The 20,182-nt window shown below is 30.1% G+C and overlaps 1 protein-coding gene across 1 annotated transcript; it reads right to left on the bottom strand.

Moving 5' to 3' along the window:
* Nucleotides 1-1,627: 1,627 nt before the first annotated feature.
* On the bottom strand, nt 1,628-20,158 carry LOC107440958 (arf-GAP domain and FG repeat-containing protein 1). Its single transcript, XM_016054061.3, has 8 exons — nt 19,236-20,158; nt 19,028-19,121; nt 14,432-14,656; nt 13,361-13,463; nt 10,845-10,898; nt 8,696-8,902; nt 3,717-3,985; nt 1,628-3,250 (listed from the first exon to the last, which is right to left on the bottom strand). Exons 1-8 carry the CDS (start codon nt 19,403-19,405, stop codon nt 3,200-3,202), a joined length of 1,173 nt encoding a protein of 390 aa, XP_015909547.1. The 5' UTR covers nt 19,406-20,158; the 3' UTR covers nt 1,628-3,199.
* Between the last annotated feature and the right edge of the window lie 24 nt (nt 20,159-20,182).

Raw genomic sequence — 20,182 nt, forward strand, 5'->3', positions numbered from 1 at the left:
TTATCTAAATTTCACATCCCTAAATTTCTTGTATGCAAGAGGAATAAAATAAAAAAATAAAAGTTAACACATTTTTTGTTACTATATATTGTTTTATCATTTTTGTATTTTTTTAAATTGGTCATTTATTTTAATAATGTGAACTAAAAGGGAGCAATACGGTTATAGTGAACCAACCTTTCGGTCCCTTGAAGGTTCATTATATGGGGTTTGACTGTACCTCCAATTGATATTATTCATCAATTAATTGTTTCATCGTTAAAATATATTTATTACGAGATTTAGAATAATAATTGTAATTGCATAGTTCAGTTGCAGTTTAATTTTAATTGCATACTAAGAAAAATTAAAGAGCTTTTTAACTGATCTTCTAATGGATAGCTTTTTTAATTAATAGGAAAAAAATATTGACAACAGTGAGCAATTGTTCTCGGAGTCGAAGAGTGACTCAATATCGCCAAAGAAGGCTGAACAATTGTTATTTTTTGCATCATAACTATCCAATCAGGAAAATTGCTTAATTTTGTTATTCTAAGATGATAGAAATATCTGAGAAATACAAATTTAACACTAAACATACCATAACTGGTCAAATGACCGTTAAAGAACTTTTGCATCAAAAATGCAGTTATATCGTTTTTGCACATTTGACATCATGATTTTTTCTAACAATTATATACAGTTAGTGTTCTACTATTATATTTTTTTGTATTTTGTTTGCTTCGAATAATACTTGCCGTATACCTATTCCTACCGTATACCTATTCATTTACCTGGCGAACAATTTATTGCCTTATAAGGTTATCAGATCAGAAATGACGATGAAATACGTGTTCAACGCACTCCATTCGATGAGTTGCATATTTCTGCAAAGACTGTTGCATAGTAAGTTCAATCAGAATAATTGTGAATTCAAATTTCAAGAAAGTACCTAAAATTTTAGATTGACATTTTTGCTGCAGAAAAGTGACAAAAACTAAATGTTTTGGTAAGTAGCTTATATTTTATTTTGATAACTTTACTTCATTTCTAATTAACTGTTAGTTTTTACCCATAAAAATGTCAAAACAATCAAGACAGTACACGTTCTTAGAAGAAATACTATTAATTATAAGAATTATAATTTTTACATATTCTTATAGTTATAAGAATTATAGAAATAATAATAAATAGAAGAAATATGCTTGCGAAAAATGCACAATGGTAACACCCTGTATATGCAAAAAATGCGTTGAGCAATGATATAAAAAAGTTCCTCTTGTTCGTGTTTGTAATACATAAAAATTGGCAATATACAAGTCTATTTAATTATAATAAAGTTTTTGCTTAGCTTATTTCTTTTCTAACATCTATATTTCGTACATTCAATCAAGAAACATAAAATTCAGTGATTTGACCGCCTATGGTAGAAATAGGTATACATAAAGTGTTGGTATGTTTAGTGTTAACAATTATTATTCATTTTATTTAGTGTTAAATTTTATATATTTATCTTAATTTTCAGTATATATCATCTGACAGCTGGGGATTATCAGTATATTGGTAGATGTGATGTGTGCGTTTGGAGGTCTGTTGCATCTTTAACTTAAAGACAACAAAACAAATTATATAAATGAATCAAAACACATTGATCTAAAAGGAAAGTTCATTACAAAAGTTTTGATTTTTTTTTCATACAATGACAAAAGCTGAACAACATGCACAATAAAATTGTAAAAATTTCCTAAACATACTTAAAATAATTTCATTTTGTCAAGGATCAAAATTCATACTATTATTAATGCCATTCAATAAAATACTTCATTTTGATTAAAAGCAAAATTATTTGAAGTGCTTCTCACCAAATATATTCAATATTTCACATAAATAAAATTCGTTGGTTTATAACAATACAAATTAACTTATAGAGTGCAAATATATTAAAGACTGCAGGAAAATTGTATTCTCAGACCAAGATTATTTTAAATTCCTTTTTTGGTAATACAGTCCTGAGCTCATCACTTTGAACTTACACTCACATAAGACAATGTTTTAAAATAATTTTATATTAATCACACTAAATTTTAAAAAATTCGCAGACCAGTAGAGACTATTTTAGTCAAATTCCATTAGCTACTACCAGCTTGAAGTGATTGACATAAAGTTTTGAAAACTATTATTATAGTTACAATTTATTTCTTTTAAGATAAAAAAAAAAAAAGATAGAGATGGAATGGTAAAACAACATTGAGCACATTATATAATATATTAGCTTAAAAATTCCACACTTTCAGATCTTTCTTTTAAAATAATTTTATATTAATGATACTAAATTTCAAAATTCACACATAAGTAGTGCTTATTTTAGTGAAATTCTATCAGCTACTACCAGCTTGAAGTATAGAGCGGCTTTGAGGAGAACTCCTCCCGACTGAAAGTCTGGGGCTGTCTGCTGCTATAGTAGCAAGCAAGAGCACATTTCTCATGGGGGTGAAATGATGGAGAGAAGGTGTTGATTGGTTTTACTCAGGATGACCTACACTATAAGACAAAACTATTTATCCCACACCTCTATTCAAAGTGATCTTTCTCTGTAACCATAGTACCCGCCAGGACGCGAGACGGGTGGAGGAGTTCTCCTGAAAGCCACACTATAATCAACATAAAATTTTGAGAATTATTATTATCGTAACAATCTTCTTTTTTTTTTTTTTACAGATAAAAAGACAAAAAAAGAAGAAAAAAGAGATGGAATGGTAAAACAACATTGAACACATTGTATCGTAAATATATTAGCTTAAAAATTCCTTACTTTCAGATCCTTTGTTGTTCTTTCTTTTAAAATAATTTTATATTAATGATACTAAATTTAAAACTCGCAGACCAGTAGTTTATTATGGTGAAATTCCATCAGCTACTACCAGCTTGAAGTAATTTACATAAAATTTTGAAAATTATTATTATACTTTTTGTTGTTGTTATTTTTAAAGACAAAGAGACAAAAAAAGGAGATGGAATGGTACGAGAACATTGAACACATTGTATAGTAAATATATTAGCTTAAAAATTCCACACTTTCAGATCATTCTTTGTTCATAAATAGAATCTTCTCAACAACAAGTAATATTACAAAAAAGCATATAATAATGGCAAGCAAGATAAAAAGATCACAAACACTTGAGCATCACAGAAGAAAGAGTTATCATCGACCTGAGCATTATCATAGAAACGGATTCCGTGCAGAAGATGACTGACCCACTGATGTTCCATTCTAGAACAAAGAAAATAGATCATTTTGGTAACCAAGGTCAAGAAATATATCAGTAAAATTCATCTATCACAAATAGTAAGTTCATAATATCAGCATAGCTTTTGACTCTACTGAATTTGACTCTGATAAAATTTAACTCTACTCTAGGTTTAATCAAAATTCTCTCGGTTTTCGTACATTTTAGATAATTCCCTAAAATTGAGTAACTTTCCTAATATTGACCCGTTCTTGATCCTTCCTTTAGACAATTTTCGGTCTCTGATCACCTCATTCAAATACCGACAATCTCGTTTTAAATTTAATTACAAGTCAAATCACACAATTAAAGATTTTTAAACAACTGATCATGTTTGACTTATGTGAAACCTTTATCTGTGACACCGTGAGATTTAATCTTGACCTATAAATTTTCTAATAGGTAAGACCATACTGGCCATTTAAACAGCTATCAGGTAAAGATACATACCTCGAATGGATTGGCACTGGTTGTTGATCCAAATGACTGAGCCCATGGATTGTAATTATCAATGACTGCATTTTTACTAGAAAAGGAATCTGCACCCCAAGAAGAGGAAGGGGGCCAATAAACAGCTCCAATATTGCCATTGGGTAAGCTCGGGGGATTGGCAGAGCCATTTGTGGCTGTTTTACAAGGCTGCTGTGCTGCTGCTGCTGTTCCTGCTACCAACTGAAAAGGATTCTGTGGCGTCCAAGGTTGGAAAGGATTCTGAACACCTGCATAAAAGAGCAATACAAACACTATGCAACAGAAATGAGAGTGTAAGGGTCATGTAAAATTTTAATCAGGTATGATTTTTTTAAAAATCGTAAATGCCTGGCCAGACCTGTAGATTAAAGAGGGCCAAAAAACTGATATTTCTGATAACAGGGTTGCCACTCAAATCTGGAGAAAAAAAATTCCTTGTGCTTTCCCTGTACACGTTATACACAATATATTAAGAAACAATAATTAGTGTGCTCTTGTGTGAGCTATATTGGGCTAACTATATTTATTAGTTTTAATTGCTAGAAAAACAGCTGAACATACTTAAATAATGCTAAAGTAAATTAAATAGGTTTGTATAGCTGAAATATCATGGTTAAATATCTCATAGATTATGCTTTGAGTGGTCGCCATTTTTTAAAAGACAAAAACTAACAAACAAAATTCCCTGTATTTTTCCAGTTGGTAAAGAAAAAAAAAGAAGCAAATTTTCCCTGTGGAGTGGCAACCCTGGATAAGAAATTTTTAATAGGCGAAAAAAAAACTTGGCATTTTGAAATTTGAAAAAGCAGTTTAAAAAAATTTTTCATATTTCTCATCTCACAATGTTTAACAGAACGCCACATTGCAGAAGAAAATTTTCCTTACAAATTCTTTCTCCTTCATTACTAATTTAAAATTTAGAGTGCAAATAAAGTGATTTCAGACAAACCTAGAGTAAGTCATGAAGTTTCAAATACTAAAAAGGAAGTTTTAAATATACAAATGAAAATAACTCAAGATTTTGCAATGGTGAAGTTCTCTTCACATAATTTGTTTCGTTTTTCTTTTCTCCAGCAATTGAAACTTCATGACTTATTCTAGGTTTGCTTGAACTTACTTTTTCTTTCGTTTAAATTAATAATGAAGGAGAAAGAGATTTTGAGATGAAAATTTTCTTTCACAGTATGGCGTCATTTCAAGAAAAATGTGAAATAGGTCAAATTTTAAAAAATGTTAATCCAATTATTAATAATATTAGTTGTAAGGTAAGCAGAGATTTTCTTTAAGTATATTTTATCTTATATCTGCCGTTGAACAGCTGACCCAATCTTCGGCTTACAACTACTAATGTTCAACTCTGTAGCCTTGTAATTTTGAACCAATCCAGAAGACAAGGATACTCCTGAATCAGTACCCCCAAAGGCATTGATTTGTTATGGAACATGAACTAGACAGATTTCACGTGCATCAGTCACCATTTACTACACGAGGAGTCTCCGGCCTACGGAGATCGAACCCACGAACTCTTGGACATGGGCCCAGTGCCCTACCAACCAGGCTAACCCGGCCTCCTTAAGCATATTTAGAAGGTGGACCCAGTCAGCCCTTAGACCCATACAAATGCAACCTTCTTGCCCTATTTGTAAAAATAAGCTGCTCTCCCCTAAAAGCAGTGCTTTTTCAGGAGAAGTTTGTTTTTTTAATAAGTCCAACGTAAGAACCTTCCTTCACACTACATGAAACCTGATCAGACAATAGATCTTTTCCAACTCATTTTACTTTCTGGAAAAAGGGGGAAAACAGTAGGAAATGGGAGAACACCAAGTGCAAAGCTTATCAATTTTCAACCCTACTAATATATCAAAATAAGGGAAGACTCTATGGGCATGCGCATGGCTTACTAATATTAGAGATAGGTCCAATTGCAGTGAGAAATTTGAGGCCCCAGTCGTGGTTGCAGGGAAAAAAGTTGTGAATCAAACAGGGTCGTCACTCTAATTTGGACGGGAAAAAAATTCCCTGCTTTTTCCCTGTAAATATTGTACACAATATATTAAGAGAAAACGCAAAATTACTGTGCTCTTGTGTGAGCTATATCGGACTAACTATACCCGCTTCAATTGCTAGAAAAACTTAAGAGAAAGAGCCAAAGGAACAGCTGAACATACTTAAAGCAAATAATGCTATAGTAAATGAAATAGTATAGTATAGCTGAAATATTATTCTTAAATATCCCATAGATTACGTTTTAGTGGTAATCAATCCAGGGCCTAATTCTAGGAGATAAAAGAGCAACTTCTTGTTTTAAAAAATTGAACTGAAAAATTACTCCTATCAACTACTATAGTGATGCTGAAAAATTAAGGACTTTTAAAAACCTTACACCAAAATTAAGTCCTCTTAAGGGATCATATTTTTAAGGACTATTAAGGACCATGTATTATACACAATATATTAAGAGGAAACACAATTACTACTGCACTCTTGATAGAGCGTTTTTCTTCCAATGAGACGAACTGGGTCCAAATCCCAGTCGATACAAATTCTGCATCCGGCTTGCACCAACCACAGTGCAGATGTGAAATATCCTCAGTAGAAGAAGGATCATGGGTTAGAGTCCCCTTGCCAGCAGACTAGCAATGGGAGGTTCTCCTGGTCTTCTTCTCCATGTAAGGCAAATGCGGGTTAGCTCCCTCAAAAAGTCCTCCACAAATGTACAATTCTCCCAATACTCGAACCAGGAGTTCCCTTGTCTTCTGGATAGGGTTCAAAATGACAAGGCTATGGAGTTGAACATTAGTAGTCGTAAACCCAAAAATTGGGTCAGCTGTACAACGACGGTTATAAAATAAAATTACTGCACTCTTGTGTAAGCTACATTAGGCTAACTACACTAATTTTAATAGCTGGAAAAACTTAGAGATAAAAAGAACAGCTGAACATACCGTATTTTTCGGCGAAAGCGCCGCTTCGTCACAAGCGCCGCACCTCGATANTTGTAGAGTAGTTGCAGTAAGAACAGTGATGAATCTTTATACCCTGTTTACTCCTGACATTCCTACGTAACATTTCTGAAAATTTATGAAATAGTCAATTTTGAATGAAACTTACAGAAATAACAATAAATATCAGTAAAAAATCTTAAAAAAAGAAATTGTAACACATCAAAATACTTACTGTTAATAAGCCTGTATTATTTCCAGTGGAAAATAACTTAATTTAGGATATTTCATTAAAAAATAAAATGATACAAATCCATTAGGTAGGCATGAATCTCAGAATCAAAATGGACAAGAAGTTTTTTGGAATTTTAACACTCAAAGCATTGAGCAGAAAATTGCATCAAAAATTTCCATTAAAATAACATGGAAAGGAAGTTTTCTGATTGAGGAAAACCTACAGAGTAAAATTTTAAAAAAGCCAGGACAAATGCCCAGAGTTAATAACAATTATCTTTTATCTGTCCTTAAATACCTTTAAAAAAATTAACCGTTTTAAAAAAATACTTTTATTTTTAGAAAATTTAATATGGAAAATATGTTTATTAAAACTAAGAGGGTTGACGACGAACTTCGCATGATTTGACAAGTTTAGTCTGGTATCCAACAAAAGGATAAGTCAGGGATGTCATTCAAATCTGGTGTTTTCCTCCTCATACATATTATAGACAATATATTAAGAGGAAACACAATTATTGTGCTCTTGTGTCAGCTATATTGCGCTAACTATACTAGTTTTAATTGCTGGAAAAATTTCGAGAAAAAAGAAACATACTTAAAAAATGCTATAGTAAATGAAATAGTTTAGTTAACAATCATTTTAATCTTTAACCAAATCGCTGAATGGGGTAAAAATAAATTTCTTTCCTCCACCTTATAACAGCTAATTTTGCTCCCATGTTTGATAGTTAAGAAAAACATCTTGTTTTGGAAGTTTATTCAAAAGTTGCAAAAATAATAAGCGCTTGTTATAGGGAAAGGACAGAAATGCAAGTAAACAAAAAATATACAATCTATGGTATTGAAAGACGTAATACAAATAAGGAAATATAAGTGCATAAAAGGTCTGGAAAAATTATTTCGTTTTATTTTATGCAATATTAATATGTTTATTCAAATAAACAGAATTTGTGTGGAGAAACAAATTGTGTAATATGGAATTAGTCTTGTTTTTGTTAAATATTTGTTTGCCAGCTTTTGCCCCATGTTTTTCACAAAGAACGATTTAGAAATTTCATTGACCATAGCAATATTCATTTCAGTAAATCTCCTGTTTAGGAAGGAAGTTAACTAAAATTTTCATTCATTTGTAATTTTATTGCATTTTATTATACTTATTAATTTATCATTCAAAAACCACCTTATTTGACATTTAAACTACTTTCTTGTGATTTTGTGATTAACTTTTACTTCTCTATTTTTTTTTCACTCAACTAACACATTATCAGTTTTGAAGTACTAATTGCTGTTTAAATGTAAGTTAAAAATAATTTAAAAATAATATTATATTTTAAAATAAATTTTGAACAAATTATTTACATTATTATTTATAAACATATAAAAAAATTTNAAAAATTTACAAAAAAAAAAAAATACTTTTACTACTACTACTAATAATAATAATTTGTGTTGCAACAACAAACCCTTATTATCATGAAATTATTCTGAAAATTTACTTGAGAATTACCCGGGTTACTTTCTTGTGATTTTGCTAATAACTTTTGCTTCTATATTTATTTTTCTCAACTAATACATTGGTGTTTAAATGTAAGTTAAAAATTATTTTAAAAAAATATTATGTTTTAAAATAAATTTTAAACAAATTATTTACATTATCATGTATGAACATTTTAAAACATTTACAAAATAAATAAATACAATTACTACTACTTCTAATAATAATAATAATTTGCGTTGCTTCATCAAACCCTTACTATAATTAAATTAACCGAAAATTACCAGTTGCAAATACAGCAGGAGGCACTGTAGGTGTTGCCCAAAAGGGAGTGGACGCAGAAGTGTTTGGTGGATCAGCCTGTTGATGAAGCTGATTGTCCAAATCAGCCAGAGCTGCATACCGATCAGGAGGTGGAGGGGCAGGTTTCTTGTGGCTATTAGAAGAGGAGGCATTTGTCACAGGCAACTGTGAAGATAATTCTGCAGAACCTACAAATAAATCCAACATGCTTCTTAAAAGTAAATGTATTATAATACACAAACATGGTACATCTCACTATTTAAAAGAAAACTATTACCATCATAAAACAGCCCATAAAATCCTAACCTTTAACAAAAGAGAAAATACAATCGAAATATCATATCGAATTACGATACTAGCTGCATAAATTGAGCGCGCCAAAAAGTGATTATCTAAATGCGTGATTCAAATTTTACATGTAAATTTTTTAGAAAAAAACATTTGTTTACTTTTAAAAAGAAAAATCCCTCTGCAAAAACTAATAATCCATCATGAACCCTTATAAGTTTTTGATAAGTAACCATCACCCCAATGCAGGAATTTGGACTCATTTATAATAGGCTAACAGAAAAATAGCAACNTACGTCAAAAAAAGTGTTAGAAGTAAAATAAAATAAACAAGAATAAAATTAAAATAAATTAAAAAGAAAAACATTTCATAAGGATCTGATATTCTCTATCCGAATTGGAGCACTCGGGTTTCGGTTTCAAGTGTGCGCTCATGCGCAAGTCCTAACGTGGGTACGAAATGAAGCCCGCGTAAATACTCCATTTACGTAGCAAACTCCCCATTTTTCGTGAAATGCATGTGATCCACCAGATATCACTGAAGGGAAGAAAAAAAATTATTCAGAAAAAAGCACTTTTTAAAAACGCCAGCTGAAAAAAGCACCTTTAAAAGCTTTTAAAAACGAAATCCCCAAAAAAGCACCTTTAAGTACTTTTTACAAACGCTACACACCCTGTTTAAAGTAGCATTTTCACACATGGAATGGTGGAGGTTTGCTGGCATATCAAAAATCATGAACGCAATGAGTGGAAAATGCTGGGCTATTAAAAATTTTGAATTGGGAACTAAATAAGTGTTGCCTTTTGGACAATCCCAATATAAATGCATTGGTTGTATCTATAACTGATTCAGGAAGCGTAGCCAAATCTTTCAACAAAAAATAAGCACTCGAAACATATTTTTAAGTACTATATTCATGAACAAAATTCAAAATATTTTTTTAAAGACTTTACATGATCAAGATAAAATAACTAGTTTCTGACAACTCTTTTATTGATTATATTAGTCATTATAAAATGAACAAGAGATTTTTCAGTTTGATACCAGGGGGTAGAAAATGAAGCCTGAAATTAAGAATATCTTGCAAAATGCAGCAGAGTTGCACATGAGAGTGCAATAATCTCATTTAACCCAGCTCACTAGATGCACATGCGGACTCGCAAGTATCTCATCAACCATGTAAAATGAAAGGCGCTTTCATATGCTATGGAAAAATATAAATAAAAATCATCGTTAAATCAAAAATAAGCATTTTTTAAAAACGCTACACACCATGTGATTGATGGATTTTCAGAAGATAGTTAAATTAAATTGTAAGTTAAGTTAAATTATATTATACATAAGTTAAATTAAATTGGGACATCAGTTTAGACATATCAATTAATATTAAGTAATCTTTCATTGGATTGAATTGCTTCACAGTTTATCTGTATTACAAAAAGGGAAAGTTTCAAAACTATACAAATTATGACACTTAATTGGAAACTAAAACAACAATGCATATTTTGAAAAGCAAGATAATAAGACCTTTGTAATTATAAATAAATTACGATTCATTTAAATAAATTTATTTCCAATGCACAGCCTTTGAGATAGTACTGAAATAAAAAGTTAAAAATATAATAATAAAGAAAGGAAGCATCCAGATAAAGCTGAGTTTAGTTTAATATGGTTCACATACTCAACTTGCATTAATTGTAATTATGAATAGATTTGAGCAACTTTTGTCCCAAATGAATATTTAAAACTCTCTATTCTAAGCTCTAATTTATCCAAACATATACATATAATCATTTACCCCAAAATAATCATTTTAAGTTAACTGAATAAATAAACTCTACCTGTATTACCAAAGGCACTACTGAAATCAGCAAATGAAGCACCATCACCATTTTCTGAAAATATATCATCACTTTTATTCATAAACAATGATAGAAAAAGCTATTACAGATAATTTAAAAATGCAACAAACAGATTTCATGAAATTTCCAAGCGAGATAATTTTTTACTAAATGTTTAAAATGAAATGTATGTGTCTGAAGCATTTCTAGCATAATTAAACAAAAAGGTAACTAGATAAATTCTTATTTTTGAATTTAAAACTAGTTTTCCTATTATAAAACTTTAGTAAATTTTAAATAACTATTCCGCCCATAGAAACTCATTGACCCTAAATATATTTGTTCCTATCATAAGGCTTACAATTATTTCTTTAAAAGAAAGCCATTAGGAGATCTCTTACGACAATATTTTGCAAAGTAATTTTTGAGTCTCATCGCCATAATAAGAAATTTGCTAATAACAACTTTTGCAATGTTCAAGGGTGATTAGGACACAAAGTGAAAACTCCTAAAAATTTTATTTGCAAAAACTCTGCAACAAGATATCAATTTATATTATATTCATATTTTACATAATTTTTTGACCTAAGATTTAAAATTAAACTACCAACTAATAAAGTATATGATACTTTTAGAGTAACTTATTTACGAAAAAACTAAGCTCTTGCAAGAATTGCGATATTGTATTTTAAGACCGCGAAAATAAAATTGCGATATTGTGTCCTAAAATCTTGGGAATATGAATCGAGATATTGTATTTTAAAATCGTGTGGATATGAATTGCGATTATGTGTTTTAAATTGTGCGAATATGAATCGCGATATTGGATTTAAGAACGAGAAAATACAAATTGCAAATTCGGTTTTTTGAAACGCCTAAATATGAATCGAAAGACATGATCTTTAGATTGTTATAATGGATTTTTAAATCACGTGAATACGAATTCCAACATACTAAATAATAAAATCGAAGTTTGTTAGTAACGTAGAAAATTGCTATTGCTGAATATTTATAAGTGGGACGCAAAAATCTGTTGAACATTTATAATTGGTACATAGAAAATAGTAACTGAAAGGGAAATAAAATTTTAATTAAAAAAAATTCTTGTTTTAAGTAGGTAGTGAAATTTGACCTATTATTGATTTAAAAGTGATCTGTGGTACCAATCTAAAACTCCAGGAATTTATGAAATGCGTCCTTTTGTAAACGAGGATAAGTCTTTTTTAAAGTATTTATAAAAAGTGCCTTTTGAAACTTACAGAAATTTCGATACAAGACTTAAATTTTTGAAGAGAAAACAATATTTTCTTACACCTATCTTTCCTAAGTATATCATACGTTTCTATCAATTGTAGAAGGAAACTACTTATGAGGGAAAATACGTTCTCCAGATATTTATCTAAGCAACTTATCACTCACTCACAAATAAACAAATAAAAACTCTTACATACCCTGAGATAAAAATTAAAATTTTGTTGAAATTTATAAGCACAAAAAACACAATTACATAAATTTTGAATTCTACCTTACTTTATTTCTTTTATATGTTTCTTCTTTCATTTTTTACTTTATCTTCCTTAAGTTATCAAATATTGTGTAAATTATACATTTGCATTGTCAAAGATTACTTTTGCAATTAATTTTACATAAATTAGACAAATGACTGCTGAAAGAAAATATCTGATATTTTTTTCTCATATTTTTTTAAATACTTAGTTTTTCTTCTTTTTTTCACATAGAAGATAAAATACTCATATTTATGCACATAAGTAATAATTAAAATTTTTAAGAGCAAATTTTTTTTTCCTATCTAATAATTTTTTTCAACTCAACACAAAAAGAACATATTTAGTGAAAAAAAATAATAAATTTCTCACTTTGCAAGTAGTCATTGCATAAAAAAACAAAAGATTTTAAAAATTGTAAAATTTTAGGATACAGCCGAAAAATGATTGATGATTAAAAAAAATGAGTCTATTTAGAACAAAACCACATGAACAACGAAATCACATTGAAATAAATCTATGTGTTGTGAGATTCATGTTATAATAAATAATATAAAAAAATATTGAGATTTTTGAAAAATATGCGCAAATAACATAGCATTAAAGATGTAGAGATTTTACAACTAAGCAAAAATCAGTAGTGATAACTGCAACAAATCGTAGTTACGCAGGTGCACAATTCCCATATCTACAGGGGTGTCTCTAGGTTTTTCTGAGAGGTACCCATTTTGTGAAAATTAAAAATTATATTAAAAAATCAACACAAAAATATGGATTTATCGTTTCATACGGGATACAAAAATAACATTTTTAGATAAAGTATTTTGTGAAACTACTGTTTTTCCTAAAGTTAAATTTGAGAAGGTACCGCTAGACGGTAGTAAATTTGGCCTGGTCAGACCCTTGATCCAGTAATATCAGGATTTAAAAAAAACAATAAATGCCAAGAAACATTGCACGGATTTAGTGCAAATAGAGTGTGTCAAGAAGTAATTGCTGAAATGTGTGTACCTTTCCTAATTTCTTGAAATGGATCTTTGGTAAAAGCCTTGACTGCATTTGGGACGGCATTGCTAATATCTCCAGCAGAGAATGCTTGAGAGACTCCTGGTCTCTAAAAATCAAATCAAGTGAATTAATAAAGCAAAACAACATTATTTGCGCACAATCTCTTATCTCAGGTGGGTTAAGCTTAATTTTTAGAATAAAAATGCCTTAGATTCTCCGAAACAAAAGGAAACAACAATATCATATTCTTTTGAGAAACAAACAAAAAATGGTTCTGGCATCAGTTAATATGAAGAAAATTATATATACATATGCACACAAACATCAAGCACAAACAATTTTACACACGAAATCAACAAAATAAAAATATTCTTTTCAAGCTTAGTTTTATAAGTATGCTAAAATGTAACCAGGGCTGATTGTGACACGAATGGAAAAACCCTGAAAATTTTATGTGCAAATAATTGATATCAATTCATATACCATACATATTTTATATTTAACATAATTTTATTTAACTAACGTTTATAATTAAATTATCTACTTATGAAAAATATCACACCTTTTAACTAGTTTAAGAACAAGCCTTTTTACTGGAATCACAGTATTGAATTTTAAAAATGTGAAAATACAAATTCAATAGAGAATATTTATATTGCGTAATTACGAATCACGATGCGTAGTTTTTAAATCACGTATAAATATGAAAAACGATCTTTGATATGATAAACACGAGTTACGACATTGGATTTTAAACTTACATGAAAAAGAAACCGTGAAAATAAGCATCACAAGGCATAAGTTTTAAATCAGGTAAATACAAAAACCGGTGTTTGATATTATAATCGCATGAATATGAATCGCGATATTAGCAAGTTCCAAATATTCAAAATAGCGCCAAAACAAAATAATCAAATTGGCAGGAAGAATCATACGTATGTATAAATTTCGTTAAGTGGATTTAACAGAACATTTCATCGAATTATAAGATTTTGATACTTGAACCAGTAATCTTATGATACACAGAATTCTGCTATTCCCATCATTACACTTTTTTATAAATAAAATTCAAACCTGAATCTGCATGTTTGGCATCACTGTTTGACTTCTTGGAACAGAAGAATTACTTGGAGCAGCTGGTGCACGTGGTTTCATTTTTTTAATTGCTTCTCTTGGATCAACATAAAATTTTTTTTCCTCGTACTTCAATGTCATAAAATCCTTTCGTTTGTCTGGACTAGAGAGATCAATGTTCTCATTTTTAGCCTCGTATTTTCCAAGCCATATATGTGTGCAGTACTGTAATGAAAAAGAGTATCAAATTAATAATAAAATAAAGGTATTAATAGGTATAGGCAATAAAATATAATTATTTTCCTGTTTTAATTTTGTATATCATCACATTAAAAGAATAGAAAATAATGAAATCCATAGAAGTAACAACCATAAAAAAAAAAAGAAAAAAAGGTAGGATAGAGAGCGAAATCACACCAATCTGACTCTTCAAAAAGGGGTTACTAAATGTGTTTTCTTTTTGAGATTCAGTTGTAATAAATAATATTGTATTAAAAATATAGGATTTGAAAAACTAAGTGGAAATCAAGATTAATTACTGAATAAAAAAATAGAACAAAAATTTCTGTACAAAAGAAAACCAAATTTTTTACATCATTATTCTTTATTTTTCATTACTCTCATATGAGAACAATGAAATTTTTTTTCCCACTCCATTGAGCAAGAAAGACATCTTTTGAATATAGTTCTGAAGAAAAGAGAAAATCTTTGAAAAATTCCTGCAGAAAAGAAAACCAAATTTTTTACTCCCCAAAGGAAAAATCTTTCTGCAAGAATTATGTATCATTCTGCGACAATGCTGCCGTGTTGCTGCGATTCTGTCATGGGGATGTGCACCATTACACAAATTATGTAATTGTAAAGTTTGATCATTTTTTTTATAAGTTTATCTACCATATTAAGCTTTTAGACCCTTAAATGATTAAACTGTAAGTTATTAATTTAAAATTATTACCTATAGCTCAGTTAAATTTATTAATATCCAGTTTTCTATTCTAATTTATACATTGATAAGCTTATTATTTTTAATTAAATTTACAACATCAAGTTTTAATGAAATATTTATATAAATTGAAATATCTTGTAATTTAGTAATGTAAAGGTTAATATAAAACAGTTCATGATTTATCAAAGAAAAGTTTTAATAGATTGGTGCAGTTATTTACATTTAAAAATAATAATAATTAGGTAAACTATGAAATAAAAATTAGTTCTCTGCTTATATATATTAAAAATTAAGAGAAAGTAATATTATACAGATATAATATTAGAGCAGAGTTACCATATCCAGTTAAGTAGGTATAAAAGACATTTAGTGCAAAGAAAATTTGGTTTAGATTTATTTTTACTGAACTGTCTGATTTATTAGCTGCATTTTCAATTAGTATAATATTGTCTGGCTATAATTTCAATATTAAATTTCAGTGTTCTCAACAATTAGTACAGGGTTGCCACAAAAAAAATGAACAAAATAGTTGTTTTCAGTAACCTAAAGCATGAAAATAGTTGGTTAAAAAATTTCCTAATAAATTTTTTCAATAATATGACTAAATGACTTACTATTATAATAATAAATAATACTAGGAGGCTTCACCCCCTGCTCGCTGGCGCTCACCAACCCTCAGAACTGCTTTCGCAGTTCATTTCGGATTGCTTTGCAATCCAATGCTCGCTTTACTCGCTCATTGGATACATTCTTAACGTCTAGCTTTTGTATACTTTTTTGAACACTGAAGTTCCGAAAACTTTTCACTGTAGAAGATTCTAAACCTGTGCATTTCAATATTAATTTGAAATTGCAAACAATTCACATACTTTTCTTAATCACACTATTCTAAATTTCAGTTGTTGAGAAAAGTGACTGTTGAAAGTTTTTTTTTAAAGTCTTACCCACCAGAGGGCTAAAACCATGTGTTGTAAAAACACTATGAAATAGTACTGAACATCGGATGTAAAGCATCGGCTTTGATGAAGATAATTTTGTGAGAAATTTTTTGATAATTCGATGAGAATTCACCCGATTAGACATATGATTCTCACTACGTGCTCTTGCGCGCCGAAGCCTATCAATTAAAACGTATTAGAGTTTTATATAATATAGATTAGCCATATGATGCTCACTACATGCTCTTGCGGGCCAAAGTCCATTAATTAAAAATGAAAACTGTTGCCAATGCGAGAAAAGAAATATCATCGGTTTTATTGATACATACATATTAGTGTTTTATATAATACAGATGACTGAATGACAAATACCATGATCTATTTAGACAAGTTGGTAGCAAATATGATAATAATTTTTATGCAAACATTAGTGATTTAGCTCTAAAGTTTTACATAAAAAAAATAATAAGCATGTTTGCAGAAAATTAAATACTTTTAATTACTAGAGTTCATTAAAAAAAAACCTTTTTCATTAAAAAAAAAAGAACATACTTTCTCTAAAAAATTTTCATTTTTATCAATAATTGATTTATCAAATAAATAGTATACAGATATATTATAAAAAGTGATTACTCAAATACGAAATACATGCATCGTAATATCTTATTAAAATTTGTTTTTTAAAAATATCATGCAGAATTTTGTAACAATAACCTTTGAAAAGGCGATTGAGAAACAAAATAGACCTACAACAAAATATGTGTTAATTGAAATTGATATGTGTATTGTAAAGTGATAGCTCAAATATGCAATACAAAATTTTTTATTTTCTTTAATTGTGTTCAGAAAATCCCGGGAAGCCACAGGCAGTTAACCCATTCCATGGTACTAAAAAACATCCCTAGGAGTACAGAAAAGTTTCCTTTACTTAAAAACAGTTGCTTTTTCAGCCTTTTCTGGCAAAAAAAGTTGACAGTCGCCTCAGGCCGAAAATAGTTGCAAATAGTCATATTTTAGTTGCCCTGTTAGTAACCACATAGGCATAATGAGATACTTAACATTAAAATATGTTCAAAATAGTTCAATAAATTAATGATATTTTAAATAGATTTATTTCCTCACATTACAAAAGCAACTAAATCAAATTATATAATAACCTGTGAAAAAGTAAGATATGAAGTGAACTATACAGTTATTTTTTTATTTTTAATTTGTGCACACAAAATAGTTGGTCATAAGGACTGTGTGCATTTCAGAGTTTTCTCTGGCAATAGCATTAGTTCGTATTGATAAATGAGAAGCTAAGATGTGTATTGTACTAATATATTTTTAAAATTTAATTTACATTATACTTATATTAGTCAATATATTAGTCCTCCAAATAAAATTTATCACATTAATTAAATAAATAAACCCAAGAAACTGAAGCTATAAAATATTACTTTATTAAAAAACTTCATTTGCTTCAAAAATATACAGACGTAAATTAAAGTAGACATATTATAAGTGCTCAGAAATAGGCACCCATGTTCAAAACTAAGCAGGTGTGAATGAGGAGAAATAAAAGTGATTTGAAATATAAAACGTTAAGTTGAACCTTTTCTAAGTTTAATTAGTTTTATTAATTAGTTCAATTTTTTAGTCCTAAAAAATTTAAGTTTGTTGAATGAAAAATGTTGAATATAATTTCAAGAAAAAAACAAAGATGACTTAGAACTCCAGAAGAGTTAGAAAAAATAGGAAGAATGTGAATCAAAATGATAAGGTGCATACATTTTAGAATTTAAAATATTCCCGTTTTCATATTATGGTCTTAACTAGGACACATGATTTTGCTACGATAAATGCGGATATTTTTACTGAAGACTATTCCCGTATTGGTATGCGTTTGCGTCTACTACCTTTAACAAGGTGCTAAAGGGTTCTTTAGCTTTCAATACTTAAAAAAATAAAATGTTTGTAGTGCGTCTACCCCTACAAAATTACAATTTCATTTCTCTAGTATATGAGACATGTTAACTCGACTCCATGTTGGGGTACCTTTTCATTAAAGAAGGTTTACATTGTCGATAACTACTATCCCCACATTGTTGACCTTCGATTGTGATTTGAACACTTCCATCTTGAAAGAAACAGAGAAACTCCCACTTCGATATGAACACACCTATCTTGACAGAAATTCCCACTTCCATCTGTACACGCCTACTTCGATAGATGGTCCATATTGAACAGTTGACTTGCTACATGTGACGGTGTCGTTATCCACCTCCTCGCGCTGTTGCTAATTAGTCTAGATCACACACAACGCATACATCCGACTGCTAAAGGCAACACAGCAGTGACCATGAGAGTGAACTTAATACAGCTCTCCCAGCTTCTCACAAAACAGCATTGAATCAACTAGTGGTATCCCTGTATTGAATTCTATCACAGATATAATTCTGGCGGGAGAGTACTGTCACTACAAAATTTCAATGCACTAGTATATAAGACATGTTAACTCGATTCTATAGCGGGGGTAACTTTTCATAGATGAAAGTTGACATTGTTGATAGCAACTCTCCCCACAAAACCTTCAAGAGAGAATTAGTAATCTATATAATTGAAATGTTAACAAAAAATGTATACAAGGACATAAGTAGCAGATTTATTCGGGGAACAGATGTCAAACATTTGCAATGATTCAGTCAGAAAAAATTAAGTAACACTTACCTCATTTCCTCTGCTTTTAATGCGGTCCATTTCTACCTCCGTGAATGAACATACTGTTAATGATTTAACGCGATGAGGAGGATTTAAACCACGTCTGCAAACAATAAGACAAAATTAGCACAATGGCTAACAAATTATTCTAGAAGTGACTTTCGGAAACATTTTGAAAAAAAAATATTATGAGAATGAAAATAACAAGAAAACTTACAAAAGTCCACCACAGGAAGAACATACGAAAGAACCAATCGTAACATTAACATAAGTAGGTCCTCTTTGCCCACAATCAAAGCAAAATTTATTTGACGGCAATGCAGCCAATTCTCTTAAAAGCTTCATATCTATTTCATCTCTAGTTTTTTCTTTTGGAGGACCCGACATTTTATTAACCTGCAAAGTTCGCCGTTCCTATTTAATTTTTATTTGACAGCTCTTAATACATTAATCTCGCTCCCAAATTCACATATTTATTTGGATGTTGCTTAGCAGCCACGACTAATAATTAAATTGATAAATTTTTCTAGCTCATTTTATCATCGTTATCGCTTAATCGTTGCTCATGTTTACAAGATTTGGCCACAGCAGCTTTTTTAGCGGTAACTAGTGTCTTTACGTAGAACCAACTGATCAAATGCGCTTGCGCAACGCTAAAATTTTTTGACGCCTCTGCAAATTGTAAATAACAACAAACTGCCAAATGTTGCAAACCTATGAACTCATAACTGGCTGCGAAATTTTCAGCTTTTGATGAAGTAAGTTTCTCTAAGATAAGAACTCTTCCCTGCACAAAGTCTGAGGCCAGAATCTTGTGCTATGGAAACAAGAATGTCACGTTTCAGAAAGGGTAGCTCCCTTCTAGGACTAACACAATAGACCGAGAAAGAGATTTCCGCCGACCACTCCAAAACAGTGACGGCAAGTTGGCGACGAGTTCCGTTTGGTTTGCACCATGGAAAGAAATTTTAGCGTTTCTGGCGTAGGGAACCAGTTTTCCCCTCATTATTACGTTTACATCTCTTCCTTCTCATTGGTTCAAATTCCCTGACTACTCCTTGGAACTTATCGGTTAAGATCTTGGCCACCAAAAATACTAGTCTTTGTATGCCAAGCACGGACACATTCTCAATCGGCAGTAAAGATCCTGCAGCGCTACCTTGT

This window comes from Parasteatoda tepidariorum, chromosome 5 (assembly GCF_043381705.1).
Source record: "Parasteatoda tepidariorum isolate YZ-2023 chromosome 5, CAS_Ptep_4.0, whole genome shotgun sequence".
In the NCBI taxonomy this organism is placed as follows: Eukaryota; Metazoa; Arthropoda; class Arachnida; order Araneae; family Theridiidae; genus Parasteatoda; species Parasteatoda tepidariorum.

Excerpts from the sequence above, each read along its gene's own strand:
- LOC107440958 (XM_016054061.3), bottom strand. The coding sequence starts at position 19,405 with ATGTCGGGTCCTCCAAAAGAAAAAACTAGAGATGAAATAGATATGAAG. Across the intron at positions 3,986-8,695 it reads TCCTGCTGTATTTGCAACTG|GTGTTCAGAATCCTTTCCAA; the intron begins GTAATTTTCGGT and ends TCTTTTATGCAG. Across the intron at positions 3,251-3,716 it reads CCAGTGCCAATCCATTCGAG|AATGGAACATCAGTGGGTCA; the intron begins GTATGTATCTTT and ends TCTTTGTTCTAG.